Genomic DNA, 25,658 nt, shown 5'->3' on the forward strand with positions numbered 1-25,658 from the left:
CAGCAGGGCTCTGCCCCAGGCCGTCTGTGTGGCAAACGGGCGGGGCCATCTTTACCGAGGGCAGCAGGGCTCTGCCCCAGGCCGTCTGTGTGGCAAACGGGCGGGGCCATCTTTACTGAGGGCAGCAGGGCTCTGCCCCAGGCCGTCTGTGTGGCAAACGGGCGGGGCCATCTTTACTGAGGGCAGCAGGGCTCGGCCTCGGCCTCAGGCGGAACGTGTTTGTAACACTCGCGGCCATCCTTACTGAGGGCAGCAGGGGTCGTTTCCTCAGTTCGTAACCTATTCGCCCCGCTCCCACGCCATCTTTACTGAGGGCAGCAGATGGTACAAGGAGCCGAGTGTGAAATTCTCTCGTTCGCTGCCATGTGTGGTTAACTCTGGAGCATAACGACGGCGATCCCTCACAGTTGTTACGCTGGTGATGGCTGATGGGCCCCCGGCTGGACAGAGGGGTGGTAGCCACGCCAGTGGCCATTAGCAATACTGGATACCTCTGTTGAGATAAATAGGAGAAGGAAGAAACCATCCCCTGAAACCTGAGGTCTCTTCCCTCTATTGGCCGATGGAGGACGGAGTATTTACCAGTAGCTAGAAACAGGTAATACTAGGCCTTCTTTGCTATCAAGTATACAATGTTAAAAGAGAGCCACAAACAATGCAAAATGTTTTAATATTTATTAACTGAAAATCAAAGCTGAGATAGAAGCACGTAATCCACTCTCTCTCTTCTGTTACTGTTATCCAGGAAAGTCATGTAACTATGTCAAAAATTCATTAGGAAAAAGAGAGAGACCTAAATATGTCAAAAATCTGTATCCTCACTCCTTCCACCCTCTCACCCCCAAATAATCTATCTTTAAATACTAAAAAAAACCCTGAAATAAGTGTGCAAGAAATGCAGGGTTCCTTAGTAAAAATGCAAGTTATTAAACTGCAAATTGTGTTACCCTCTCCTATCCAGAGAAACTGAAGTTAACTACTTTCTCTTCAGATTTCTACTGCCACCTACTCCACGTTGTAAAATGCGTGAGACTATATCAGTCCCTAGCATCATGTTCCTAATATGCTTTTTAGGAAACACACCTGTAATTCTCAGACAATCGTAAAGGTGCCACTATAAAAATCTGCAGAAACAGCTCAAGAAAAGAGTTGAAAAATCAAAATTCTGCTATTACCCCAGAGCAACTGGGAGGAGGGGAAATCAGGCCAATGTCTGTTATTTATAAACTACCATATATGTTTGAGGCATTTTGCATGTCTTGTAAAAAGATGAGTTTCCTGCTCCAAAGAGCTCAACATCTAGTTCAGTTAATACACTTGCCAACAGTTCACCCACAAGAAGATGCAGATCAGATCCATGCAGGAAACCATCACAAAAGTGAAACAGGTTTGAAAGATGCTTTACATGGCACCTTTAATCCAGTGATCCTAAAGCCCAAATCACTTTACTAACGACCACTTCTGGGGTGAAATCCAGCAGCTGTTTAACAGTACATGGCTCCAGCACATGACAGTTTGTGATGAGGAGTGAACTATATTCATTTGAAACTGCATGGGGAGATTTTAGTGAGAATGCAGTTATTCATAATGTAATTTGCTCTATTATCCTATCTGCAGAAAGCAAACAAGCATCATGGGATCTTTGTAGAGTCATGCCCACAGTTTTATATCTCATTGGAAAGGTGGCGCCTTCTACATCACAGTGCCTTCTTGCATGATGCTAGGGCAATAGTTCTATATGGATTTAAAGGGAATGGAGCCACCTGCTGAAGACTTCCTGCAGCAATGGATTTCCCATAGCAGTCTCACACCTAAGTACTAACAAGACCTAACAGTGTTTAGCTTATCCAGCGAGTTCACAGCTCAGGGAGGCTGAAATGTAATGCTACTGCATTCTGCCTCCCAACTTCAGTCAAGTCAGTGTCAGGAAATCTTTGGTGTCTAAGAAGAGGCTGATGGAAGTGGGCAATATGTGTAAAGGAATACGAAGGGAGGGCTTGGCCAGGAGAAGAACAGACGGGGTGTGTCTATTACAGGTACTATAGCATGCACAGTTATGGATACCCATTGCTGTCACTGGACTGTCTACATTAAGGTTGATGCTGGTACTGGCTCTCTGTTGCAGTAAAGAAATCCTCCAGAACACTCTGTGTATACTCAAAGGTAGGACGATCTTCTGGTTTGGTCTTCCAGCATCTCATCATCATATCATACAGCTCTTCTGGGCAGTTTTCTGTGCGCGGCATTCGATATCCACGCTCCAGGGCACGGATCACTTCTGGGTTAGACATCCCTATAACACAACAATGGGCAGGAGGAGCATTAAAACAGGTGTTTTCATTTTGATTTCTAACAACCCCTTTAGGGAGCGTGATCCCCCTGACATAAGGACAGGAAGAGAACACAGGAAGAGGGGTGCAGATGAACTCCTATACCATTACCTGGGAAAGGTAAAGAGACAATGACATTCAAAGCAGTATTAACATAATCATTTTTTATCCCAATAAGAGAGATCAGTTACGAAGTCCAGTTCTGCATAACACTCCAAAAATAAAGACCATACTCTTCATTTAATAGGCAGCAGGTTTGAAACAAACAAAAGGTAGTATTTCTTAATACAACGCACAGTCAATCTGTGGAACTTGTTGCCAGGGGATGTTGTGAAAGCAAAAACTATAACAGGGTTCAAAAAAGAACTAGATAAGTTCATGGAGGATAGGTCCATCAATGGTGTCCCTAGCCTCTGTTTGCCAGAAACTGGGAATGGGCAACGGGATGGATCACTTGAGGATCACATGTTCTGTTCATGTCCTCTGAAGCACCTGGCATTGGCCCTGAGTTTCAAAGGTGCTGACCATCCACAGTCAGTCAGTGGTGCTAGGCGTCTCTGAAATCAAGCCGTGTCTCAAGCTGGGTACCCAGAAGTGGATTCATCTAAGTTTAGTGGACACCTTTGAAACTACAGACCTTAATTTCATGTCCATTTCTCAGTCGCTAAAACTGGGACTCCTGCAGCTTCTGCTTTGTGCTCTGTGCACTTTGATGTCAGAGTTTCAACTGGGGTGTATTTTTAGCCTATAGACAGTGAGTAATCAAGGTTAAATTAAGAGCACCAGCTGGATTTCAATCTTTCACACCATCCAGTGTGGGCTGATACCTGCCCAAACAGCAAACGTGGATGAATAAATAATACATGTTGGTCAGAGATGTGACCATGCCATTCCCTGCCTTTCACGTCTTGTTCCAAGGCTTCGTCTCCTGGGATCCTGTGCTCATGATCCTGTCTTCAGACGCTGCTCCCCAACTTTTGTGGTTCAAAGTTCTCAATGCACGCTTCCTTCCCTGATACCCTTCTAACTTCAGCTAGAAGTAGATTATATGGACAAGCCAAGAATAGATATGGAAACATTTCAACTTCCTACCTGGGTATGGGGTCCGCCCATACGTAACTATCTCCATCAGGAGGATTCCAAAGGACCAGACGTCTGATTTTATGGTGAAAGATCCAAAATTGATGGCTTCTGGTGAAGTCCATTTAATGGGAAACTTGGCACCTGGCAAATAGATCAAAATTGTCAGGTGTAACTCACATGCCAAGTGAGGCACATAGCAAGATAAGTAACTAACATAAGGATGGACGGAGATACAAGTTAAGTAGCCGCCATGCTGCATTAATCTATGTGGTAACTTCTTTCACACATCCTCAACATGCAAACTACGCCAACTCAGACTCCCGTGCACGTCGGTGGGTGGGTGTAAGCGGCCTAAGGGAGTCCAAGGTATACCATCTTACACATCTCCTCTGAATTTGGCCATCCATGTGCATTTTGTCATGCCTATTAGGTTATGCAGGCTGCATTTGTGCATGGCATCCACAGCAGCTCTCTCTACCTTCCCGGGCCGTGTACTCGTTATCCTCTATGATTCTGGCCAGTCCGAAATCGGCAATCTTGCACACCAGGCTGGCTGACACCAGGATATTGGCAGCTCTCAAGTCCCGGTGGATGTAGTTCCTCTGCTCGATGAAAGCCATTCCTTCTGCAATCTTTAGAGAAGGGAGAAAGTGTTTGTGAGCCACAGAAACAGACCCTTCATGGGCACCATGAAAGACATTAGCTGATCATTAACAAGCACCTGGAAATCAAGGACTAGAACAATGAGTGCACAGTGGAGCCTCTCTCTCCAAAAGGAAGTGGGGTGACAGACTAAATTCCTGTCCCCTAAGGAAAAGGTTGTTAATTGAGCTTCAAGACGGGGGGATCAATTATGGCAAAGTCCAGGATTCCGGGTGGCATTCTGCCCTCTGCAGAGGGCCAGCATGAGGTTTATGCACCACTTATACCCATGGTGGGGAGATGGCAGAGGACAGTAGCTGATGAATTGATGTATCAGAACCAGCCTTTGCAAATTTCCCATGAACTGGAAGCCGGGATCTAACCTGTTCACCAACCATCATGCACATGGACTCACACAAACACCCACGAATTTGCAGACACAAACAGTCATCTTGAATTTGCCAGCACCCACACTTGAGCTAGTGTGCACATGATCATAACCCAAATCTTCTGCCACAGGACCTCAGCTCTACTATCAAGATCTGTGGGAATACACTAGGCTCGTGTCTGCTTTTAAGCTGCTTCAGTGATTATCTTTTTCCAAATCTCACTATAACTGCACATGTGGAACTCTCTTTGCTGAGCCCCCTGCCCCAATACATGAAGAAGAACGTAAGTGACAACATATACAGATCTCCCATTAGGATAGAGAAATTCTATAGAACTGAGAGCAACTCTCCCAGAACCTAAACATATGATGAGCAGAGTTCTCCCCCAGACATCTCTCTAATGGAGTTCAGTGGATGTGGTGCCCGAGATGTTTAACTGGAGAGTGGGAATTTTAAATTCAGACTTGCCCATAGTAGCACTGAATAGAATATCTAAATAACACTCCCTTGTTATCTGACCATGCTCATATGTGGGAGAGCCCAGTAGATGGCACTCGCCTCAAACAACACAGAATGGTCATCAAGAGGCACTCAAGACAGAGCAATGGGAGCAGGAGGCAACAGAGAATGGGACACTAGGGATAGACCATGGAGCTGGAAAGGAAGGAATCCATGGGGATGAAGTATGCATACTGCACTTGACTTCCCCTGTGGAGAATCTGGCCCATAGAATTTGCGGGCCTAAATTTTCAGTACTTGCACCTGTGATGTCTATGTGAAAAACAAGTGCCACAGACACAAGGGGGTAATTTCACACTTAGGAACCTATTTGCACCCACAGTTACTCATTCTGAATGTGCAAATGTGCTGCTCACGCAGCTGCCCAGGAGCTATTTGCATGTATTGCTGCCTCTCTCTGGGAAAGCTGGAGGAAATACTAATGTGTTTGCATTAAAGGTTCTAGCTAGGCCCTTTGTGAAGGCTCAGATCCAGAAAAATGATGTGCACAAGTGCATATCTAATTTGCAGAGGCATTTACCCGAGGCAGTGTGCTCTAGTGCAGAGGTTCTCAAACTGTGGTCCGCAAGCTCCATTCAGGTGGTCCGCAGATAATTCCCTCTAAGGTGCGTGCCTGGGCGGCCACACACAAGAGAATGAAGGGCCACCCACCTAATTAGTGGAGCCGCACAGGTGTGAGAAGAGGGGGTGGGGGGAATTTGGGATGTGCAGGGCTGTGGCCAGAAAGGCAACTTTCCGCAGCTCCAGGGTTATGGCTTCCGGGGAGACCCCTTCCTTCCCAGCTCCAGCTCGGGGGACTGCCATGGTGGGGGAGAGACCATCACATTAGAAAGGTAAGATTACTGATATTAAAATATGAGTTGTTTGCTTTTATTGTAGAACAAAAAATGTTAATTCTTATGACTTTTTTTTATATAGTGGTTTTATCTAAAGCACTTTACAATAGATAGCTAACGGTACAAACATTTGGAAAGATCATTAAGTGGTCCGCCAAGACCCTCAGCAATTTTCAAGTGATCCACAAAAAGAAAAGTCTGAGAATCACTGTGCCGGTGGATAGGGGCTGAACCAGGAGACCTGGGTTCTATTCCCAGCTTTGCCATCAGCTTGGGCATGACCTTGTGCAAGCCATGTCATATTTCTGCCTCTCCCACCTTTAGCTTGTCATTTCAAGGGTGAGCTCTCCAGGCCTCAGACACAGTCCAAAAGCCCTGGTCTGCACTAGAAAATTAGGTCTGTTTAACTAAGTCAGTCAAGGGTGTGAAAAATCCCTGCCCAGTATAGTTAAGCTGACCTAAGTCCCTCTGTAGACAGTACTAGGTGGATGGAAGAATGCCTCCATCAAGCAAGCTACCGCCACCTCTCGGGGGAAATTGAGTCTCTATACTAATGAGAGAATTCTTCCCATCAATATAGTTAGTGTCTACACTGAAGCGCTACAGCAGCGCAGCTGTGTCAGTGTATCATTTGACGTGCAGACTAGTCCTTACCAGGGGCTAGTCTACACTTCAGAAGCTTTGCTGATACAGCTATACCAGCATGGCTACATGGTAGAGTTCCCTAGCGTAGACACAGTGCATGCTGACAGAAGAAGGTTTTTCTTCCAGCATAACACCACCACCTCCCTGAAGCACATTAGCTATGCTGACAGAACCACCATTCTGTCAGCATAGCTGCGTTTACACTGGGGGTTTTACTGACAGCTATGCTGGAGAAGGGGTGTGGCTTTTAACATGCCTGAGTGACATAGCTATGCTGGCAAAATTTAGTAGTGTAAACTTGACCTGTGTATATGTACTGTGCCTGCGACTCTGGGACCGGGACCTTGGCTGGGGCTTCTAGCTGCTGCTGAAATAGAAATAATACATTTGGATACACAATCAGATCACGTCACACACAAATTAGATGCACAACTGCACATCCAACTTATCTGAAGATCTGGTTCTGAAAATGTTATTTCAAAAGCTATTTTCAGGGAGCATTTTGTGAACTCCTGTGAAATCTTTTTCCTTTCCTTAGCCCTATCTTCAACCCACTTTTCCCTCTGCTAGGAAACTCCTTTTAGGCATGGCTTCTGCTAACACACTTGTGCCATGCAGTGTGTATAGAGCAAACGTTCATTATGCCCCTTTGCAGGAGCCTTGCCCAAGACAACACTAGTCTTATGCTTAAAATCATTTCCCAACATTGGGTAAAGTGGAAAACAGTTGGAGCCTTGGGGAGCTGGAGAAAGTGGCTGGTGGCTCAAAGCATGAATTTTTGACAGAGTAAAGAAGTCCCTGGCTGGAAAGCTGCATTGCCCTGCCTGAGTACTGAGATGTCTGGCAGAAAGGTGTCAGAGGTGGAGCCACCAGGTGGCCTGTGGCTTGTAAACCAGATCACCAATACACAGAGTTATTTCTGCTGCTCCTCTGAGTTACACACTTGGCAATTAGCTGACTTCAGCCATAACTGTTGTATCCTGGAGACAGGAGACAGCGAGTCTGGGTGACCAGAAATAAAATGGAAACTTTCCCCATCTAGACTCCCACAAAGAAAAGTCACCAGAATCTGTAGTAAATTCTATGACCACTGGACAGCATAAAACCGAGGCCCTTAATAGACACAGACTCCTCCAGATCCTGACATGGCAAAGGCTGGGACTGGTTCTGTGCCAGATAGCTGACCAACCGGATCCTTTAGAACACTAAGCAGCTGCACCGTCCCCAGACCTCTAACTGCCAAATTCTATCATTAAGGGGTTAATCATCAGAGAACAAACTACTTCCCCTCCAGCCACCACACACCTGCTTCTCCTAAGCTTCACACAGCTGCACTGTGGGGCCCAGGGACAGTTGTGAACAAGTGGCCAGTTGTTTCAGAGAACGGAGTGAGAACACCAACGCATCAGAGGGGACACAGAGAAAGGAAACTCACTGGATTATTTCCAAGTTTCCTCTCTCAAAGCAGAAAAAGCACCAGGTCCTCCCCCACACCTGCACATATTCCTGGGGCCTATGAGGCCTATTTGCATATTCAAATCAGGCTCACAACTCTCCATTGTTAGATCCTGAACAGTTCGCTTCTTCACAGAACCTGGCTGGTCTCTACCCACTCCCTCATCATCAGCTTTTACCAGGGAGGAACCTCCCAGGCAGGGGTTTGCTCCCAGCAGCTAGTGACCTACAGGCCAAATATCTCTCCTGATCATTTCAGCTTTTAAGTCTAACACACTTTCTTCCAGTAACACAATTTGGCCCTTTATACCTCCCAATTGCTTCCCAAACACTCAGCTGTTACAACTCACAATCCCAAGGAAGGTAAAGAAGTACTGCTCTTTGCCTTTTAAAGACAGGGAAACTCAGCTAGACAGGCAGCCTGGCACTAATCTTTCTTACACTTGAGTACTTTACACTGCCCTCAGCAAGAGAAGGGGCAGGTCTCGAGTTCAGTGACATGCTCAAGGTCACACTGAGTGAAGTGGCCCTGCAGGGTTCCTGGTACCTGGTCCCATGCTCAGTACTCTAGACCACATTGCCTTTGAGTACAAGGGCTCTTCTGTTCTGTAACTACCCCAGTCTGCGGTCTGGTCTCTTCAGCTCACACAGGGCTCATGACCATGCCAAAAGACCAGTTGTTTTGACCCCAAAAGGTCAATTGCTGCGGGGAGTTGAGGCTTTAGCACAAAGACCTTCAGTACAAGCTGGCCTGGCTTTTCTCTCACCACTGGCCACTGTGCACAGCTCCATTCCTCTTCCATGGTTCACACCCAAACTAGGAGCAGAAGTTTCCCTGGCCGCCATTATGCCCTCACTGTGCTCTCTCCTCACCTGGGCAGAGAAATCAATCAGCTTCGGGAGAGGCTGCTTGTTGCCTTCATCACTTTTCAGGAAATCCAGCAAACTGCCTGCAAAGGGCATGACAGGGAAGTGGTCAGGGCCTGGCCAGCATGTTCTGTCCATTGCCAAGCCCCTGGGTCATGGCCTGCAAACTTAGAACGCTCCCCATGTCTCCTCAGGGAAACGCAGAGGGGCCCACTACAGAACCAGCCTCCCAGGAGCGATTTCTCAATCCTGAATGTCCCCAGAGCTGCAGCCAGAGGGATTGAGGCAGAAGATGGGACCTCTCATACTCTGATCAGTGAGACATGCTCCTGCCTCTTTTCTGCATGCCTGCAGGGTGGGGTTAGTCTGGGAGGAGGAGGGGTGCTAGCTCGAGTCCATGGGTTTCTCATGCTTCTTGCCGTTCTCTTTGTTCTCTTCCTGTCATTTCCCATGCTCCTTCCCTCTTTCCTGGCAAGAACTGTTATCACATACTTTCAGCCTTGAACCGTATCCTGGCCAATTGCACGTGGGCAACGCACTCCTCCCACACCCAGGGACAGCACGTGTGGAGGGGTACAGGCAACTCGTGTCTGGTGGGGGCTGCCAAGGAACATACCTCGCCTCCCCCTGGGAGGGCCCTGAACAGCGTTACCACCTGGTATTAGTGCACTTGAGGCTCCATCTCTCCCTCTGCCCCAGAGGCAGCTCAGCTGGGGCGAGGGGGGTTTACCTTTCTCCATGAATTCAGTGATGATGTAAATAGGCTCTTCCTTGGTCACCACTGCGTGCAGCTTCACCAGCTTGTCGTGCTGCAGGCTCTTCATTAGGTTTGCTTCCGCCAGGAAAGCTTCCACTGACATGCTCCCTGGCTTCATGGTCTTCACTGCTACTTTGGTGTGTTTGTTGTAGGTGGCTGGAAGGGATAGGAGGACACCAGGATGCTTCAAGGCCATTCCAAACCAGCCTGGGACTGCTGGCACCACTAGCTGCTTTGAGAGCAAATCTGTACAGGGCTTCCTCTCTTCCAGTGGCCATGGCCCTATCCCACCCTGCACAGTTACAGCTCAGGCCTGTTAAGGAACCTGATCCAGGTGCTAGCACCTTTGAGGCTGCTTCTCTCTTTTCCTCCACCCACAGTGACTCAAGCCCTCTCAATTCACACCGAGGCTTCTCTGCCCTGGGAGAGCATTAGATTTCAGAGGCATGACCCTGGTTTGTATGGACACACTTGCTACATGAAGGCTCTTCTCCCCTTCACGTGGCCCAGTCCTGAGAGGCAAATCATAGGAGAAAGAAAAGCAGAATTTGGTTTCATATATCCAGTTATTCAAATCCTCCCTTCTCTGCAGCTGGAGAGATCATTTATTTACCTGCTTCCTTCCAGTGGCCTTCCTTCCTCATTGCCTACTATATCCCTTGCCTCTTGCCTTCAGAGCACCTTCATCATTACGTCTCCTGTCTCCCCTTGACCCCCAATTCTTGCTCGTACCCATCCAGACTTCTCCAAATTGCCCAGCTCCCAGCTTCTTCTCCAGCTTCAGGGATTCCCGGGGGATTTCCCAGGCATCTTTCTCCCAGGGTTTCTGTGGCTTTGGTGCAGTGCAGGGGAAAGTGAGCTTCTGGCACAGCCCATCGCTTTGGCCTGAAAAAGAAGAACAAAATCTACTGATCAGGATCAGTCGTTTCTGCCAGGCAGGGTGAGTCTTGGCTACAAAGCTCTGTGCCTGATCCTCTCAGGCTAGCAATAGCAAAGGGTGTTTTCACCACACGCAGAATTCACAACTCACATCACAGCCTGCCATGTAAATAACGCCATTCAATCCAGCCCTAAGGACTATTTTTGATTTAATGGGATAAATGTTTATCCACATGGTGTGTGACCTGGTGTGTGAAGTCCCCTCTATACACTAAGTAGGTACAGCTCAGGAGGCTTCCCCACAGTGCCCTGCATCCTGGGTTTTTGGAGGCCAGGGAGCACAAGCCACTTCTGGAGTATGGGAAAGTTTCTGACTGTGCAGCTCTCCAAGTCTCTGCTCCTGCATGCAGATCGCTAGGTATGGGGGTAGTTTGGGGATGTGGACACCTGCCGCTAAGAACTGGATTACAGCCATCAAAATTATGTCCTAGAGCATCAAACTGGCTGTCAAGCACTAATGATGTGCAGGCACCAATGACCAGGGCTGGATTCAAAGCAGTAACCTAGAGGCAGAAGAATCTATAACTGATAGACAGCCCCTAAAATGAAGGAAAGAAACCAGGAACGGAGTCCTGACAGGCAGAGAGAAGGACAGAGGTAGCAGGAGCGAGGAGATGCTGCAGAGAGATGAGCCTCTAGGGAAGCCGCCTGCCCATGATGATAGCAAGGCAGCCCTGAGGCGGTAGTGTGCTCAGGCAGCACTTTCTCCATGGAGGACCCAGCACGTGTAACGTAGGACTCACCCTTATAGTGGCTAACCAGGTCCTGGAGCGTGGCAAAGCTGTTCCGAGGGGAGATGTAGAAGCCACCGCTGTCCAACGTCCGGATCTTATAGTGCTTCACTGTCTCCCCGTTTTGGGGATCAAAGTCTCTCACAGACAAGGAGTAGCTCCCTAATTCCAGAGACAGACACACAAATGCAGACTCCAGGGGTATCGGCAGGCCTTGCTGAAAGCAGGTTGCTACAAGCTCCTGCTCTGTAAAGCTTCCACACTTGCACAGGTTACCCCAGTAATGCCAGCCTGAGCTCCCCTCCACCACACCACTGCCTACTGCCCGTGCCACAGCAACCTCCTCACTATGCAACCCAGCTGATTGCTGCCAACAGCCTGCAGCCCTGCTCCAGGGAAAGCAGCTCTGCTAACCGCTCCTCCCTTCTCCCCTAAGTGCCTGCATCCCTTTGTCTGTTGCAGCGGTTTCCAGAAGCATGGCTGTGGGATTTCTAGGCTGACATTCAACCTCTTACACAAGGAAGAGTTTGCAATGGGCTTGTTTACTGAAGCACTGAGCTGAGAAGCAGATAAGCTCTGCCCAATCTGATCATCTGCTCCTCCTAACCTCAAGAGGAGTGTCAAATCGGGTCATTTCCTGCAAGCCCACCCCTCCCACACTGATTAGGGTATTTTGCAACATTGCGGGTGACAGCGATACCTTAGCAGAACTGTATGTTCTGGTAGGAAGAGGAACCGAGTTAGATGCCCAGAGCAGAGAAGGGACTTGCAAGAGAGAACTTTCAGACCGCTCTTCTTTCCCTGCCTGATAACTGCTGCGTTGTCTGGATCAGGATCACCCACCCCCACCCAACCTCCTCCTGCCCTGTCCCAAACAGCAGAGGCCTTCTGATTCCACAAGGGGCAGCACCCCTCTGCTGCCCACCCTGTTACCTTTTGTCGTCTCACTGTCTCGGATCATGAAGGACCCAATCATATTTCCCGGCGCGAGGAGGTGACGCTCTGCATCTTTCCGGCTGACTCCTTTGAAAAACCACCTGTAGGGCGAAACCAGCCACCTGCGCTGAGCACGCAGGCGGCTTCCCAGGTTTTCTGCTTCTCAGACATTCCTGAGACTCTGCCCATTTCCAGGACAGACTCAAGCCGAGGGTACTGGTGAGTCAGGGGAGACTCCAGGACAAGCAGCCTGGTTTGCCATGGTGTTTCTACAACACAGCACTGCTTTGTCAGGGTCACTCCCTGTCAGTGTCTCCATCACTGGGCTGTGAAGACCTCACCCCACCCCCACCATTATCTATGCTCTGGGGGGCTCACCATGGCTTCTATGTCATGCCTTTCCAATGAATCTCCCTGGGACACAGGAACAGGAAGGAGGCTTCCCGGGTGATCTCCACCCCTGGCCTCACTTTCTCCTCTGGACTCTGAACAGCAGGATTGGGGGGCTGGAGCCCACACTTAGCCATCCCTTCCACACTCCGGGTATTCCCACCCCCTGAAGGAGGCCTGGACAGAATTAGGGCAACTCATTCTGTGGGGTGTGTGGGGAAGGGCAAGGAAAGCTTATGGTTCCCATGAAGGAGGAGAAGGAGTCTGTGGGGAAGTGGGAAGCGGAGACTCTGGTGGCCAGCCCCAAGTCTGTCTCTAGTTCAGGAGAAGAGTTTAACCTTCCTGGAGACGCAGCAAGCAGAACAGAAATGGGAAGGTTACGCCTGAAAAGGCAGAGAACGGCAGACACGATGGGCACTGGAGTGCAGGTTATTCAGCTAAAGAGAGATCTGTGAGGTTATCCCTGCACAGAGATCCTGCTCCACCCAAACGAATGGCAGACTCACTCTTCTGTCTCCAGGGAGTTTACCCGGGCAACGTAGTTACTAGGGATGTAGCCTTCTTGCCCGGTCAGCGCCTTTGCTCTCCACCACTCTCCCGACCTGAGGAGAGAGACAGACATGAGATTGTTCCCATCACCCAACATTGCTATGGAGTCTGCAGTGCATTTCCCGTCCTCCCTACCCCCCAAAGGCAGCAGTTCTAAGGCATCTCTGATGCTGCAACCCAGGCCATGAAGCCCCATAGCAGAGGAAACTCTACAGGGCCATAAGCCTAGAGAAGCGTAATCACAGGGAATAAGCCTTCAAGGCTCCCCAGGACCCACAGAGCCAGGGCACAGCAAGGGGCTGCCAGGCTCTCAAGAAAAACAGACTAGTCTTACGCAGTCACTCATTTAACCTCAACGCCTTCCACTCCCGCAGCCTGGGATCAGGGGTGCCGGGGCTGCACTTACTTCTCCAGGACCTTCAGCTGGTCTCCTTTTTGAAAGCTCAGGTCCTCATGGTGTATCGCTTCATAGTCATACAGGGCCAGGACGATGTAGTCGTCAGAGTCTGCAAAACGGAACACACAGCCCATCCCTCAGAATGGCAAAAGAGCTTCTCCTGGGCACGGGTGGTGGGGTGGGGGGGAAGCAATTGACTAAGACACGAGACCCCCTCACCCCTCTCTGTCCGCAGGTCATGGGGACCCCTCCATTATTCCAGTGGATCCTTCACCTGGAGGGAGCACTGGCTGTGCATGCACATTCAATCCTGGCTGACCCCACACTGTTTCCCCTGATGGATTCCAACCCTAACATGCCAGGATCAGGGCTCTCTGGTGGGTCCTTCCCTATTCACCCAGCCAACCCCGTTATAACAGCGGAGTCCCCTCCACTCCAATAGAAAACACAAAGCCAACAGCACAGTGCTTGTCTCCCTCACAGTAACATACACACTTACGCCTCGCCTCCCCACATATAAACACATTTGTGTACAGCAGGGACAGGAGCAGAGACTGCAGATCTGAGGGAGGTCCCATGGGGGGATAATGATTTATGGACTTGTCTGTTTTCACATTTTTGATGAGCTAGGGACATGCCTGAGCATTCAGAGGCACCACACTGAGACCATTACAGTCACTGGCATCCAGGACCCAAGTGGAATCTGAACTCAGGTTCCCAAAGGTGAAAGGCTGGTGTATTACACGCAATGCTCAGATGTCTCATATTAGGGAGGGGTCCAACCAGGGCACTGGAACAGATCCTCTGCTCTGGAGGAGTTTGAACCAGATCTGAAGGCTGCAGCTCACATCCATCTCCTACACTCGCTCCTAACAGAACTGGCGCAGATCATATTTTATACATACCATCCGCTGGGTGGGGCTGAGTCTCGCTGGAGGCTTTATTGCTCTGGAAAGTAAGATGGGGGAACGGTTAGAATATGAAGTCCCCAGACGTCACACAGACCAATCACTCCCCTGCAGAATGGAGATAGGCCATGGACAGCACTGGAGACCATATGGAGAGGTCATATGGGGGGGAGACTGGGCTCAGCAAAGCTGGGAGTTGCACTGTGAAAGTCTGATGGACAGTGGGACGGAGCACACGCTCCTATGGGGTGCAACAGCCATCACCCCCCGCAGGACAGCCCATTATGGATGACAAGCTCCTGCAATATTTATTTTCTCTCTTTAATCCATTCACTGATGACCTCTAGTGGAACCATGACCTTCATCTCCTCCTCCTCCTCCTCCTCCTCTTCCTCTCTCTCAAGTGTCTTCCTCCTCTGACCCCTTCCTCTCTTTCTCATTCTCCATTAGCTTCTTCATTTCCATCAGCTTACCCTCTTGCCCAACTCCAGGAAGGATTGCAATGCATTTGCATTCCCAACCCAGAACAAACCAGCATTACCCCCCAAGCCACAGGCCCGTGATCGTGGGTGGAGACAAGTAGACTCCTTCTGGTATGCTGGTCCAAGATGCCCCAAGAGCAGTTGTCCTACTGCCTACTTCAAATCCAAACAGAAACATTGGCTGGTGAGGGGGAAAGAGGTTTCATAGCTCCCTTTTCTCGGCTGGATCTTGCACCTCATTTCCCTTTGCCCCTGGCCTTGACCCATCCATAAATATAACAGCATCAGTGACCTTCCCTAGTGCTCAGAAAGAAATTTCCACTGACATTCCCACTTACTTTCTTGTTAGTGGATGTGGGGTCTTTCACATAGTGGGGCTGCAGGAAATTAGGGCTAGAATCAGCTTTGATGTCCTTGCCGAGCACTCTGGCATCCTTGGATTTCACACAGCCCATCCTGCAGCGGAAAGAAGAGAAAGGAAATAACTTTAACACCAACAAACCCATGTTCATGCTTACATAGCCATCAGACCCCCACTCATCTTGCCTACTCGGTCACCAACAGCGGCCAGTACCAAGTACTGGAACCCCACAATGAACGATGACAGAAAAATCAGCCCAGAGGAAAATCTCTCCCTAACCCCAGGCAGTTTGCGGTTGGTTTACATCATTCAGCAGGATTATTACCACGACTACTTCCAAAGAAGCCCAAAGACATGGCAGAAACTTCCCAAAAGGGAAGGAATCCTGACCCCAAGGAGCTTACAAAATACCATTAGACAGGACACAAAATACCATTAGACAGGGGGAGGCATGAGGGGTCTCAGCAGGAGGATATTGTGGTTACTCAGGAAGGGCTGGAACTGGAACATCATCATGAAACTAGGAGATGTTTTTAAATTTGTTTTGTTCAGAGAAAAGAGAGGTCTGAGTTGGTGAATTTCAGGAGGTCATCGCAGTGGAGAGGGACCTGAAGGAAGGACATGATTGAGGAGAATTGCAAGCCTTGTAGACTGAGCATTCCGTGCCGAGGAACCACAGAAGGCACCTGGAGACAGCTGGGAGAAGTGACAAAAGACATACGGAGGCCAGCACCACTGGGGGCACAGGGGAGGTGTAGAACTGATGAATGAAATTGTTTTTAATTGTTCACTTTATTATTGTAACTTCTGTTCACTGTTTGCCATATTGTAATTCAAACCCCATTTTAAAACGCTCACTCCATTTTGTAAAAGCTTCCTCCAACCTTCATTTTTGCAAATCCTGCTGTAATCTTATTAGTTTAGTTTAGATGTGTGACTGAGGTATGTATGGGTGATGGAATCAACCTCCAGTCCGAGCCTGTCCTGAGTTCAAAACACCAACGGCTGAAGATGCAGACAAGAGCCCTAACAAAATATGCAGAGTCCACCCTAAAAAGAAAAGGTGCAATAGAAGGAGGATCAAAGCCAGGTCTAAGGCTGACAGTCACGCCTGCAATTGACGGGTGATCAATCACCAAACCCAGAGGCAGTGTGACACAGCAAGACCTATAGACTCTGGATTAAATCTAAAGCCTACAAAAAGGATGGGTGAAATGGAAGACTTTGGAGGGTAATATTCTGCTGCCAACATGGAAGGGCATCGGTGCACGTGCAACAGAGACCCAGCTTGTCCTTGTGCCTGGCTTTCCTGGCCAGTTAGCCGCCACAAGCTACAAACCCAAGCTGCAAAATCAAGCCACGAACTCAAGCTATCTTCAGGACTGGTAACTGTGTAGCAGCTGCAGAACATCTGATGGATGTGTGTGTGTGTATATATAGGTATTAGGTATAATGTGTGTGTATAAAGATTAAGATATTAGTTATTGGTCATAAATCAAATTGTTATCATGATAAATGTGGCATCTTTGTCTTGTCCCCTGAAAAGATCCTGTGTAGTTTTGTCTGTACAACAGAGGCGAGGAGTGAGGACACCCTGTTTCTCACAGTTCTGGCTCACAGAGTGGAGAGAAAACTCCTCGAACAGCCACAATTACAGCCCTAGCAGCGTGCTCCCAGACGTGGTCATTGGCACTGCCCACTTGGGAGGATCTTTGGGGACTGAGATACAAACAACAGACCAAACACCGGGGCCTGTACTCAGACAAGACTCCCACCAGCCCAGATCCTGAGCGGTGCTGAGCAGCCGCAGTTCCTATCAGCTTTCAATGGGAATTGCAATCGCACAGCACCGCTGCGGATGCAGCCCACTGAATGCAGTGTGAGTTCCCCTCAGTGAGGGCGGCAGGACTTGGCCAGATGATGATAATCCTTGTTAAAAAAAAAAGAAAAAGAAAAGTCTTTGTGGTAGCCGAAATACCCTCCAAACACTAGTTAATCTGCGCCCCTGTGTGGAAGGCAAGGACATTCACATGGATGGCCTGGTGAACACTCCAGCACCCACAAGAGTAACAGGTGCTCAGCACCCTGGAAAATCAGTCCGCCAGTTACCTGCTCTGTCGCACGTGTCCCCCTTGCAGCAGTGCCTGTGCTTGACCGTGCTTCTCCCACTCCACAGCTCAGTAAACTGCATGGGACTTTCTGGGCCTCAGAGTCCAGGGAAGGCAAAACTGTGTTCCCTGCCTCTTGTTCACCCAAGCCATCCCCATGACTGTACTGCCTTACTCCAGGCTCACTGCTGTATGCTCAGAGCCTTCATCTCGCTTGGACTGCATTCTATTTTGAATCATATTTCATCAAAACCAGCCACATTGTGCTGTGGTCACAGGCCCGAGGCAGTAGAGTAGCTGATTAACTATGTTTTAAATAGACATAGGGCCTGAACCACAGCATTCAGATGCAGGCCAAGATGTCCCCACACTTCAAGGACTTTCACGCCAAGAGGTCAGCATTGGTCTATTTGCACCATGGTGCTGGATCTAAAATTTGCATCAAAACCAGTGGTTGGGGGCTTGCTTAAAAAGAAAACCCCAATGTAAAAATGTCATGAAGGTTTCATGTCCCTCCTGCCCCCACCTGCAGGGTCTTTCCACAAGTTAGGATTTACAGGCGTTGTGTTGTAAGACCAGGGGTCCAGCAGGAGTGATGTTCTGGAACAGCCTTCCCAGGAGAGCAGTGGGGGCATAAAACCTAACTTGTGATACGACTGAGCTTGATAAGATTATGGTGGGGATGGTATGATGAGATGGGCCACATGCCATTGCAGGCAATCTGTGACTGCTAGTAGCAAATACCTCAATGGCTGGAGATGGGGCACTAGATGGGGAGGGCTCATAGTTACCACAGATAATTCTTTCCCAGGTGACTGCTGGGTCTTGGCTGACAGGCTCAGGGTCCAACTGACGGCCATATCTGGGGTGAGGAAGGAATTTCCCCCCCAGTTCAGACTGGCAGAGACCCTGGGGGGTTTTCACCTTCCTCTGCAGCATGGGGCCTGGGTCACTTGCAGGTTTAAACTAAACTAGAGTAAATGGTGGATTCTCTGTAACTTGAAGCCTTTAAACCATGATTTGAGGCCTTCAATGACTCAGCCAGAGGTCAGGGGTCTGTGACAGCAGTGAACGGGTGAGGTTCTGTGGCCTGTGATGTGCAGGAGGTCAGACTAGATGGTCTGTTCTGGCCTTAAAATCTACCCCAGCTGTGAGCTCAAAAGTTGGAAAGCAGGGGAAGGTTTCTAAGCTGTCACAATGACAGTAAACAGAAGGGGAGCAAACAGGAGATTAGTTCTAACACAAAGATCTCCTGCCACCGTGTAAGCACCGTGTTACGATCGTGACTGGTAAACAGAAGAACAACTGAACCAGAAATCAATGGCCCAAAACTGGCGCATCAGACCCAAGTCCTAATTGGGGGACAAAATAACGAGGTGATGAGCTATTCCACCCATTACTCCCTTTTGGGGGCTGTGAAAAGACACTTTGGGAAGGACCAAAATGAGAAGGGTAGACTGAAGGCACCCTCTTCACCATCATTGGCTGCTACCCTCACAATCTCCTGGGACCCCGAAATCCTCTGACGACATTGCCATCTCCCCCAGCTCCCACTAAATCTCGACCACTACTTGGAACGCGAGCAGCGCTCGAGTCAGGCCAGAATGCCGTTCCGGCACCGTTGATTTTTTTCTTTAAGAGTCGGAACGGCATTCTGGGACTTCTGCTGGTCCTCAGCCAGGCAGCTCCTTTCCCTTCCCCAGCAGGGAAACAAGGGGGCTGGAGCCACCAGCAGCCTGGGCATGTTGGGAGCCAGGTAGCAGGGCCACCCAGAGAGCAGCACACCATCCCCAGACCCTTTCTGCTTTCTCTGGGGCCTCCCGCTGCCCTGCATTGGAGCGGTTATTTATTGGTTTAGGACTGGAGCATGGAATGTGAAACTGGGTTCCTGCTGTCACCCCTTCCTCCTGTGGCCTTTTCCTTACCCACTTTATTTCTTCTCCTTCCTCTCTCCTTTTGCCTTCCGTTTAATGGACTCTGGCTCAGCCCAGCCAAAACAACTGCATCTTTTGCATCACTGCTGCGAGCCTGGGACCAGCGGAGCTAAAAGCAGTGCCCTCAACAGCCTGACATTGGTACAAGTTTGCCAGGTCTCCAAGTGGCTGTTAAGACCATGTGCTGGGCCAGTGTTCTCTAGCCGCAAGACTGCAAGTAAGAGTCTGCCTTGGACACAGACATTACATTTTCTGTCTTTCCTGTTGTGTTCTCTCCATTCTTGTGTGTTTGTCTTGTTTTATCTTGCAGGAAGTGGGGCCGTTTAACAGCAGAGCAGCTCCAGACCATTTCAACTCCCTGTTTCTCTTTTGCCCAGAAAGGACTCAGAGTGGTAGTCATGTTAGTCTGTATCAGCAAAAACAACGAGGAGTCCTTGTGGCACCTTAGAGATGAACAAATTTATTTGGGCATCAGCTTTCATGGGCTAAAACCCACTTCATCAGATGTAACCTGATGAAGTGGGTTTTAGCCCACAAAAGCTTTAACCAATTTATTTGGGCATGTCTCTAGGGTGCCACAAGGACTCCTCATTGTTTTTCCAGAAAGGACTGTTATTACCATCTTTAAACAAAAAAACAGTTGTCAGATGGGGGCTTCCTTATGAAAAATCTCTACAGCTAATGGAAACAAGGGATATTGTTAAAATGAAACTTTACTTGATATTTTACATGTCAAACACTTTGTTTTCCCTGCTTTTTGGTATTCTTAATGAAAGATTATAAAGCTTTGTAACGGTGTGTTTATCTTGGGCCAAGCAGCCTCAGGTCACTGTACTTGAAACCTCAAGCCGTGTTTAGCTGCGTAGCATTGTACAGTGACTGGATCATGTTAACACCTTTGACTCTCTGGGCCCATTTATTCCATCACAATTAGTACAACAGTAGACAATTGCTTTGGGGCGAGGAGAGACACAAGAAGGGAGAAAGTCACTCCAAAAGCCAGCTACTCTGGTGATATCTGCCCATTGCAGTTCCCTCTGTTGGGAGCTGTTGTATGCACCCAGAACAAGATTCCCAGCGTACCCCTGCCTGCGGCACTGCCAGAGTGACAAAACAATATGGGCACATTGGTGACTGAGGACCTGGGAATTACGGGAATGGCAGCCACCCGGCATAACAGGTGGAACTAAGGGCAAATTATAATGTACTCACAGAAATCTCTTAAACTGGCACATGTAGTATCTGCTCCTAAAAGCAGACACCCTCCCCACCCCCAGTGAAACACCATATAAGGAATTGAAAGAAAAAAGGAATGGGTGAGCAGGGAGGGGAGGGGGGGAGTATATGAAGTACTCCCAGGGCTGAGGGGTTCAGTGTGGGGCTGATGGGAGATGCAGGTTGAGGGAGCCCATCACATGATCTGAATTTGCCAGAGGTGAAGGACTTCCGGAGAAAAGTCACAGAAGTAAGATGGAAAAGACCCAGGAGATCATCCAGTCCCTCCTGGTGCCAATGTGGGATTGTCCCCACTTGCACATTCTCTAGGGCTCTGTCCAGTCTGTATTCTGAACATTCCAAATGACGGAGCGTCTGCCACCTTCCTTGGGAGACTATTCCACTGCCTCGGGGAGCAATTCCTAATATTCACCTTAACTTAACCTCTCTAGATCTCATCCTGTTACTCCTCATCCTAGTCTCTTGCACTGCCCCACGGCACCCTCTCCATCCCTGCAGTTTCTGGGTTCCTCATTGTCCTCTTACGTACTGAGTTAACTGTGGCAGCTGCCATCCCTCACCCAGCTTTTGTAAACACTGGGCTTTTCGAAGTTCCCTGCAAAAGGTCAGTGAACCTTTAAAGTATCAGCAGCGAACGGGCCACAAGAAGCAGAGACAGCGGAAGAAGCATCTTCCCGGTGCCCTGTGGAGACCTCACTCAGAACGAGAGAAAGGAGGTGCTTGGTGCTGCAGAGGGAAAAGGAAGAGAACCACAGCATAAGCAAGAGACACCATGTAACTGACAGCACACACTGTACTCCTCCCGCCATGATGGCGACCAAGAGGTGGTGAGCAATGCCAAAGGGGTTCTTTCACCAAGAGAGAAGTACAGCTTCTCTTCCTGCAAGAACTCCCTTGGCTCCCAGCAGGAGCTGAGGACACCCAGCACACTAAGAGACATTTGAAACCAGTTCTCCATTTTGGAAGGAGCCTTGTAGCCTGCCCAGAGATATAACCGCATTTCTTCAAACAGCAGAGAGAATCAGGCCCTTCCTCCCTCCCCAAGATCTATTCCAGGACTCCTCTACTCTGCCAGTACCAACCTCCTCAGAATCCAGGAGAACCCAGGCCCCTCTCCGATCAGTGGTGCTACAGCACCCCCTAGGTTCAAGTAGTAATAACCAACACCAAATACATGGTTTCCATCAGCAGCACCCCCCACTATAAAAATTGTTCCAGCCCTCCTGTCCCCAACAGCTACTCCCCTCCATTGCAATACACTGCTCCCTTGTAACATAGGTCTCCTACCAAGGGGCTGCAAAGAGCCCCTCCAATGAGCTGTCGTGCACCTCATTTCTCAGTGGAGCTACCAGACTGACAGACACTTGCCACAATCTTTATGAAGACCCCTTTGGGCCCCCTAACCTGGGCTGGGGGCAAAGCACTGAGCTGCAACACAGCAATAGCTGTCTACAAAGGGAAAATAAAGTCCCAGCAGAGGGCTTTAGAACACAGGGCAGAGTCCTGGCCTTGATGGCTCATTCTGCCTGGGTGTCTGCAGGCCAGCCTCTGGAGTCCTTACTCAAGGAGTCAGGAGGAGTTTTTTGAGATACCCCAAAAGTGAGTTTTATGCAGTTAGAAAGTACTAAATGTTTGCTTTGTAACTCTCAGCAGTAGCATGGATGGCATCTTCCTGATAGCCCTAGGACAGTGGTTTTCAACCTGTGGTCTGCAGGCCCCTGAGGGTCCACAGACTATGTCTAAGATTTCCAGTGGCTTCTGCACCTCCATTTGAAATTGTTCTAGAGGTCGGCAAATGAGAAAAGATTGAAAAACCTTGGGCTAGGAACCTGCTTACTAGAGACTCTATTTTTACTTTACTGTTTTCTTTCATCTCCACTCTCAACGTGTTTGGGTGCATTTAGTGTCCGCAAAAGGGTTCAGATTAACAGGCCCGGAGATGGAAGGAGTTCTCTATCCATAGAACAGGTCCAGGACGCGAGGAGGTACCGTGCAAGCTTCCCCCATACACCGCTCAGCCAACAGGTCACAGTACAACACTTGTGTGATGAGACAGAACTACTAGGAACTGGACTGAGTGCTTCCTTCCTTTTGTTTTACCATTGTGGGACTTTTCTCTGTGGCCATTTTCATAATAAACGAGTAGTATTTAAATGTGCCCATTCTCCATATTGCTATCTAGAAGTGGGGATGTTATGACACAGTACTATGAGTTAGCATTACATTTTTGAAAGCTCAAGCCTCCCCTTTCTACAGGCTCAAAATTGTGAGAGCAAATATTTGGAGATGGATAGCTTGCAAATCCTGTAGTTAGCTGTCCAGCAGCTAACTTCTGCACGTGATAGTCACTAAACTGGGGGGGAAGTGGGAGTGCAATTCTGCAGATGCAAATTGCACCTCTGAACAAGGAAGAAGACTGATCCCCTGCTATACATTTGGGGTTTAAGTTTGTATGGTTGTGTGAAGAAGAGGTCAGGGTCTGGAACAGCTGTCACTGCTGAAATTGATAGTCATTGTACTGGAAGTCCAGATCTAGTGACTGTCACGTGGCTCCAGCCTGAGATGCTGACTTCACCATGAGCAAGGGTCTGAGAGAGAGGATACAAGCCACATTCTGGAGGAGGAGAGGGAAAGAGGTGTTGTGCACCTCATTTTTCAAAGTCACCACAATGTGTGAGACAGCAGAGGCCAAATTCATTGCCATGTCACTGAACTGAAGTCAGCAGTTACATCAGCAAGGACGAAATTATCCCCAGACCTGTAGCAATAACAGAAACCCCTTGTGATGTAACAACACTGCCTGCCTCAGAGTGCAGGAAGCCAAGCTCCAGTTGTAGATTTGGGGCATTGTACAGTGGAGGAGTGTAGCTGGTTGTAAGCGTGTGGGGCGGGGAGGGTGTCTCATTAAGAGTTACCAGTACCTAACTCTCAGGGATGCACACACATCAGCAATTTTTAAGGGGAACTGAACTCGTGTGTCAATATTTCAGCTATTTCATTTTACAAATGGAAAAAAAACCCTACCTCTATCTTGATAACTTTAGTTCCTTCTCCACAACCTGGCAATAAGCTTCAGTTCCTGAAAAAAAGACCACACGGTGTGAAAAGTCGACCTTCAGTTCTTTAATTCATAAATAACCTTCCAACACACTCCATCCAGGTGCTCCATTTGCAGGCACCCAAACATACAGTGTCTGTGTGTGCACATTCCCCGGCACAATCTTTACTAGAGTGGATTAAGGGGAAGGAGGCAGAACCCTGCCCTGAGGACAGGTTATCTCATCATTGCCCTGAATCATTTCTTGCACCTGACTTTGCAGAAGCTGGTACCGGTCAGGAACGGAGACAGGATAAAGTCAGACAAGCCACTACCTGCTCCCATCTGGCAGTTCCTCTCTTCCTACACCACTAACCTTGCTGGGACCCAGCCACAGCTCTGCTGAACTGCTTGGCCTTTCCAAACATTAAATAATGACTCCGCACAGCAGCCTGGCCAGACGCGAGGGTGACTTCGGGCTCAGCTGAGCCCAGTCTGCCCGGGGAGCCCCTGCAGCCCAGAGCATCGCACCGCGGTGCAACCAGCCCCCTTGCAAAGCTCGCCCTGCAGAGCGCGCCGCCTGCCCACGCACCTCCCCGCCCGGCCGGGAGTTCGCGCACCGCAGCCGGGGCGTCCGGACACGGTCCGCGCCCTGCCCTGGTCCCACCCACGGCACCTCCGGAGCGCGGTGCCCGGGCTCTGGGGCCGGCACGAATCCTCCAGAGACCCCGGCTCAGCCCCGCCGGCCGCTCCTTCCCCGGGGCCCCACGGAGCGCTGCTGGCCGCCCGTCGGGGCAGGGTGCCGGGCTCCCCTGCTCTGCAGCCCGGCGAGCTCACCAGCGCCTGCAGCCGCGGGTCCGCCTGGGGCTCAGCCCCCCGTCTGCTGCATGTCTCCCCGCGGAGCCCCCCGGCGACGGGCCCCTTCGGGCTGGGAGCCCCCGCTGCTCCCCGGCTCTGGGTCCCCCGCCAGCCCGGGGCCGCTCTGCCCTGAACCGGCTGCGAAGTGGACAGCAAACCCTGCCCCCGCCCCCGGGAGCCGATCCTGGGCCCCGCCCACAGGCTGTGAACCCGGCTCACTATCCGCTTGGCATCTGCCGAGCCCGCCTGCTCCGCTTCCACTCCGGACCCTGGGCCTGAGCCTGAGCCTGAGCCCTCCTCTGCCCAGCGAGGAGTTCGGTCCCTGCCCCGCGGGAGCTGCTTGTCACCAGCCCGGCTCCCCGCTCCGATACTGGATTTATGCCGGTATAATGCCCCAGTGAGCAGAAGGGCCTCGGGGCAGAAGCAGTGTAACGGCTCCATGTCTAGGCTAGGCAGCCGCAGGAGGGCTTGTGCCATGAGAGCAGGGGCGCCAGGCTGGTGGGAAGAGACGGAGGGGGGCACAGTGCCAGACTCCGCAGGTCTCTCACGCTGTGACAATTTTGATGAGAGAAATTTCAAACAAAAAACTCCTGAGTTAGATTTGGGAAAATACTGCAGCACCCAGCACCCTAGCAATGACACCCAGCTCTTCTGGCAAGACCTCGCTCTTCCCTAGCTTCCAGCATCTCAGGAGCTTGCTGTGCCCTACAAACCTCCAGGAGCTCGGTGAGAGGCTTTAAACATTACCTCAACAATGAATCCCAAGTGAACCACACTTGGCAGCTCCATGTGGCCTTCGCTTTGGACACACACACACACACACACACACACACACACACTGTCTCACTCTCTCTCTCTAAGAAGAAACCACCTCATGTGGCCTTCGCTTTGGACACACACACACACACACACACACACACACACACACACACACACACACACACACACACACACACACACACACACACACACACACACACTGTCTCACTCTCTCTCTCTAAGAAGAAACCACCTCCAGGCCCCCACCCAGAGAGCTGCTTTGGAGCCAGAGGCATTCCTAATCACTCACAGAATCAGAGAATAATAAATGCAGAACAAGAGAAACTCCTTCCCATCTGTCCCTGTCTGATTTATTGGGGAACATCATGAGGTCCCGCTCCCAACCAGAGCTCCCATCCCCCTAAAGGGAGCCAAGCCCTATGGTGTGAACTGGACATGGGAGCATGGAGTTTGCCAGAATCAGCACGTTGCAGAAGCTGTACCCATAAC

General features: G+C 49.8%; 1 protein-coding gene across 3 annotated transcripts in view; it reads right to left on the reverse strand.

The window, feature by feature from the left end:
* Positions 1 to 658: 658 nt before the first annotated feature.
* The window catches only part of HCK (HCK proto-oncogene, Src family tyrosine kinase), a 33,605-nt gene continuing 8,605 nt past the window's right edge, over positions 659 to 25,658 (reverse strand). The window contains exons 1-14 of one of the 3 annotated variants that reach the window (XM_030533144.1): positions 24,369 to 24,489; positions 23,519 to 23,573; positions 15,194 to 15,311; positions 14,371 to 14,413; positions 13,475 to 13,574; positions 13,026 to 13,121; positions 12,127 to 12,230; positions 11,206 to 11,355; positions 10,256 to 10,408; positions 9,497 to 9,679; positions 8,773 to 8,849; positions 3,892 to 4,045; positions 3,423 to 3,554; positions 659 to 2,293 (exon numbers count right to left, since the gene is read on the reverse strand). In XM_030533144.1, the coding sequence (XP_030389004.1) occupies positions 2,091 to 2,293; positions 3,423 to 3,554; positions 3,892 to 4,045; positions 8,773 to 8,849; positions 9,497 to 9,679; positions 10,256 to 10,408; positions 11,206 to 11,355; positions 12,127 to 12,230; positions 13,026 to 13,121; positions 13,475 to 13,574; positions 14,371 to 14,413; positions 15,194 to 15,310 (1,512 nt within the window). In that variant the 5' untranslated portion in view covers position 15,311; positions 23,519 to 23,573; positions 24,369 to 24,489 and the 3' untranslated portion in view covers positions 659 to 2,090. Of the gene's footprint in view, positions 2,294 to 3,422; positions 3,555 to 3,891; positions 4,046 to 8,772; positions 8,850 to 9,496; positions 9,680 to 10,255; positions 10,409 to 11,205; positions 11,356 to 12,126; positions 12,231 to 13,025; positions 13,122 to 13,474; positions 13,575 to 14,370; positions 14,414 to 15,193; positions 15,312 to 21,023; positions 21,101 to 23,518; positions 23,574 to 24,368; positions 24,490 to 25,658 lie in introns of those variants that run through there. The other 2 variants (XM_030533145.1, XM_030533146.1) reach the window with 2 other exon arrangements.

Source organism: Gopherus evgoodei, chromosome 14 (assembly GCF_007399415.2).
Source record: "Gopherus evgoodei ecotype Sinaloan lineage chromosome 14, rGopEvg1_v1.p, whole genome shotgun sequence".
Classification (NCBI taxonomy): Eukaryota; Metazoa; Chordata; order Testudines; family Testudinidae; genus Gopherus; species Gopherus evgoodei.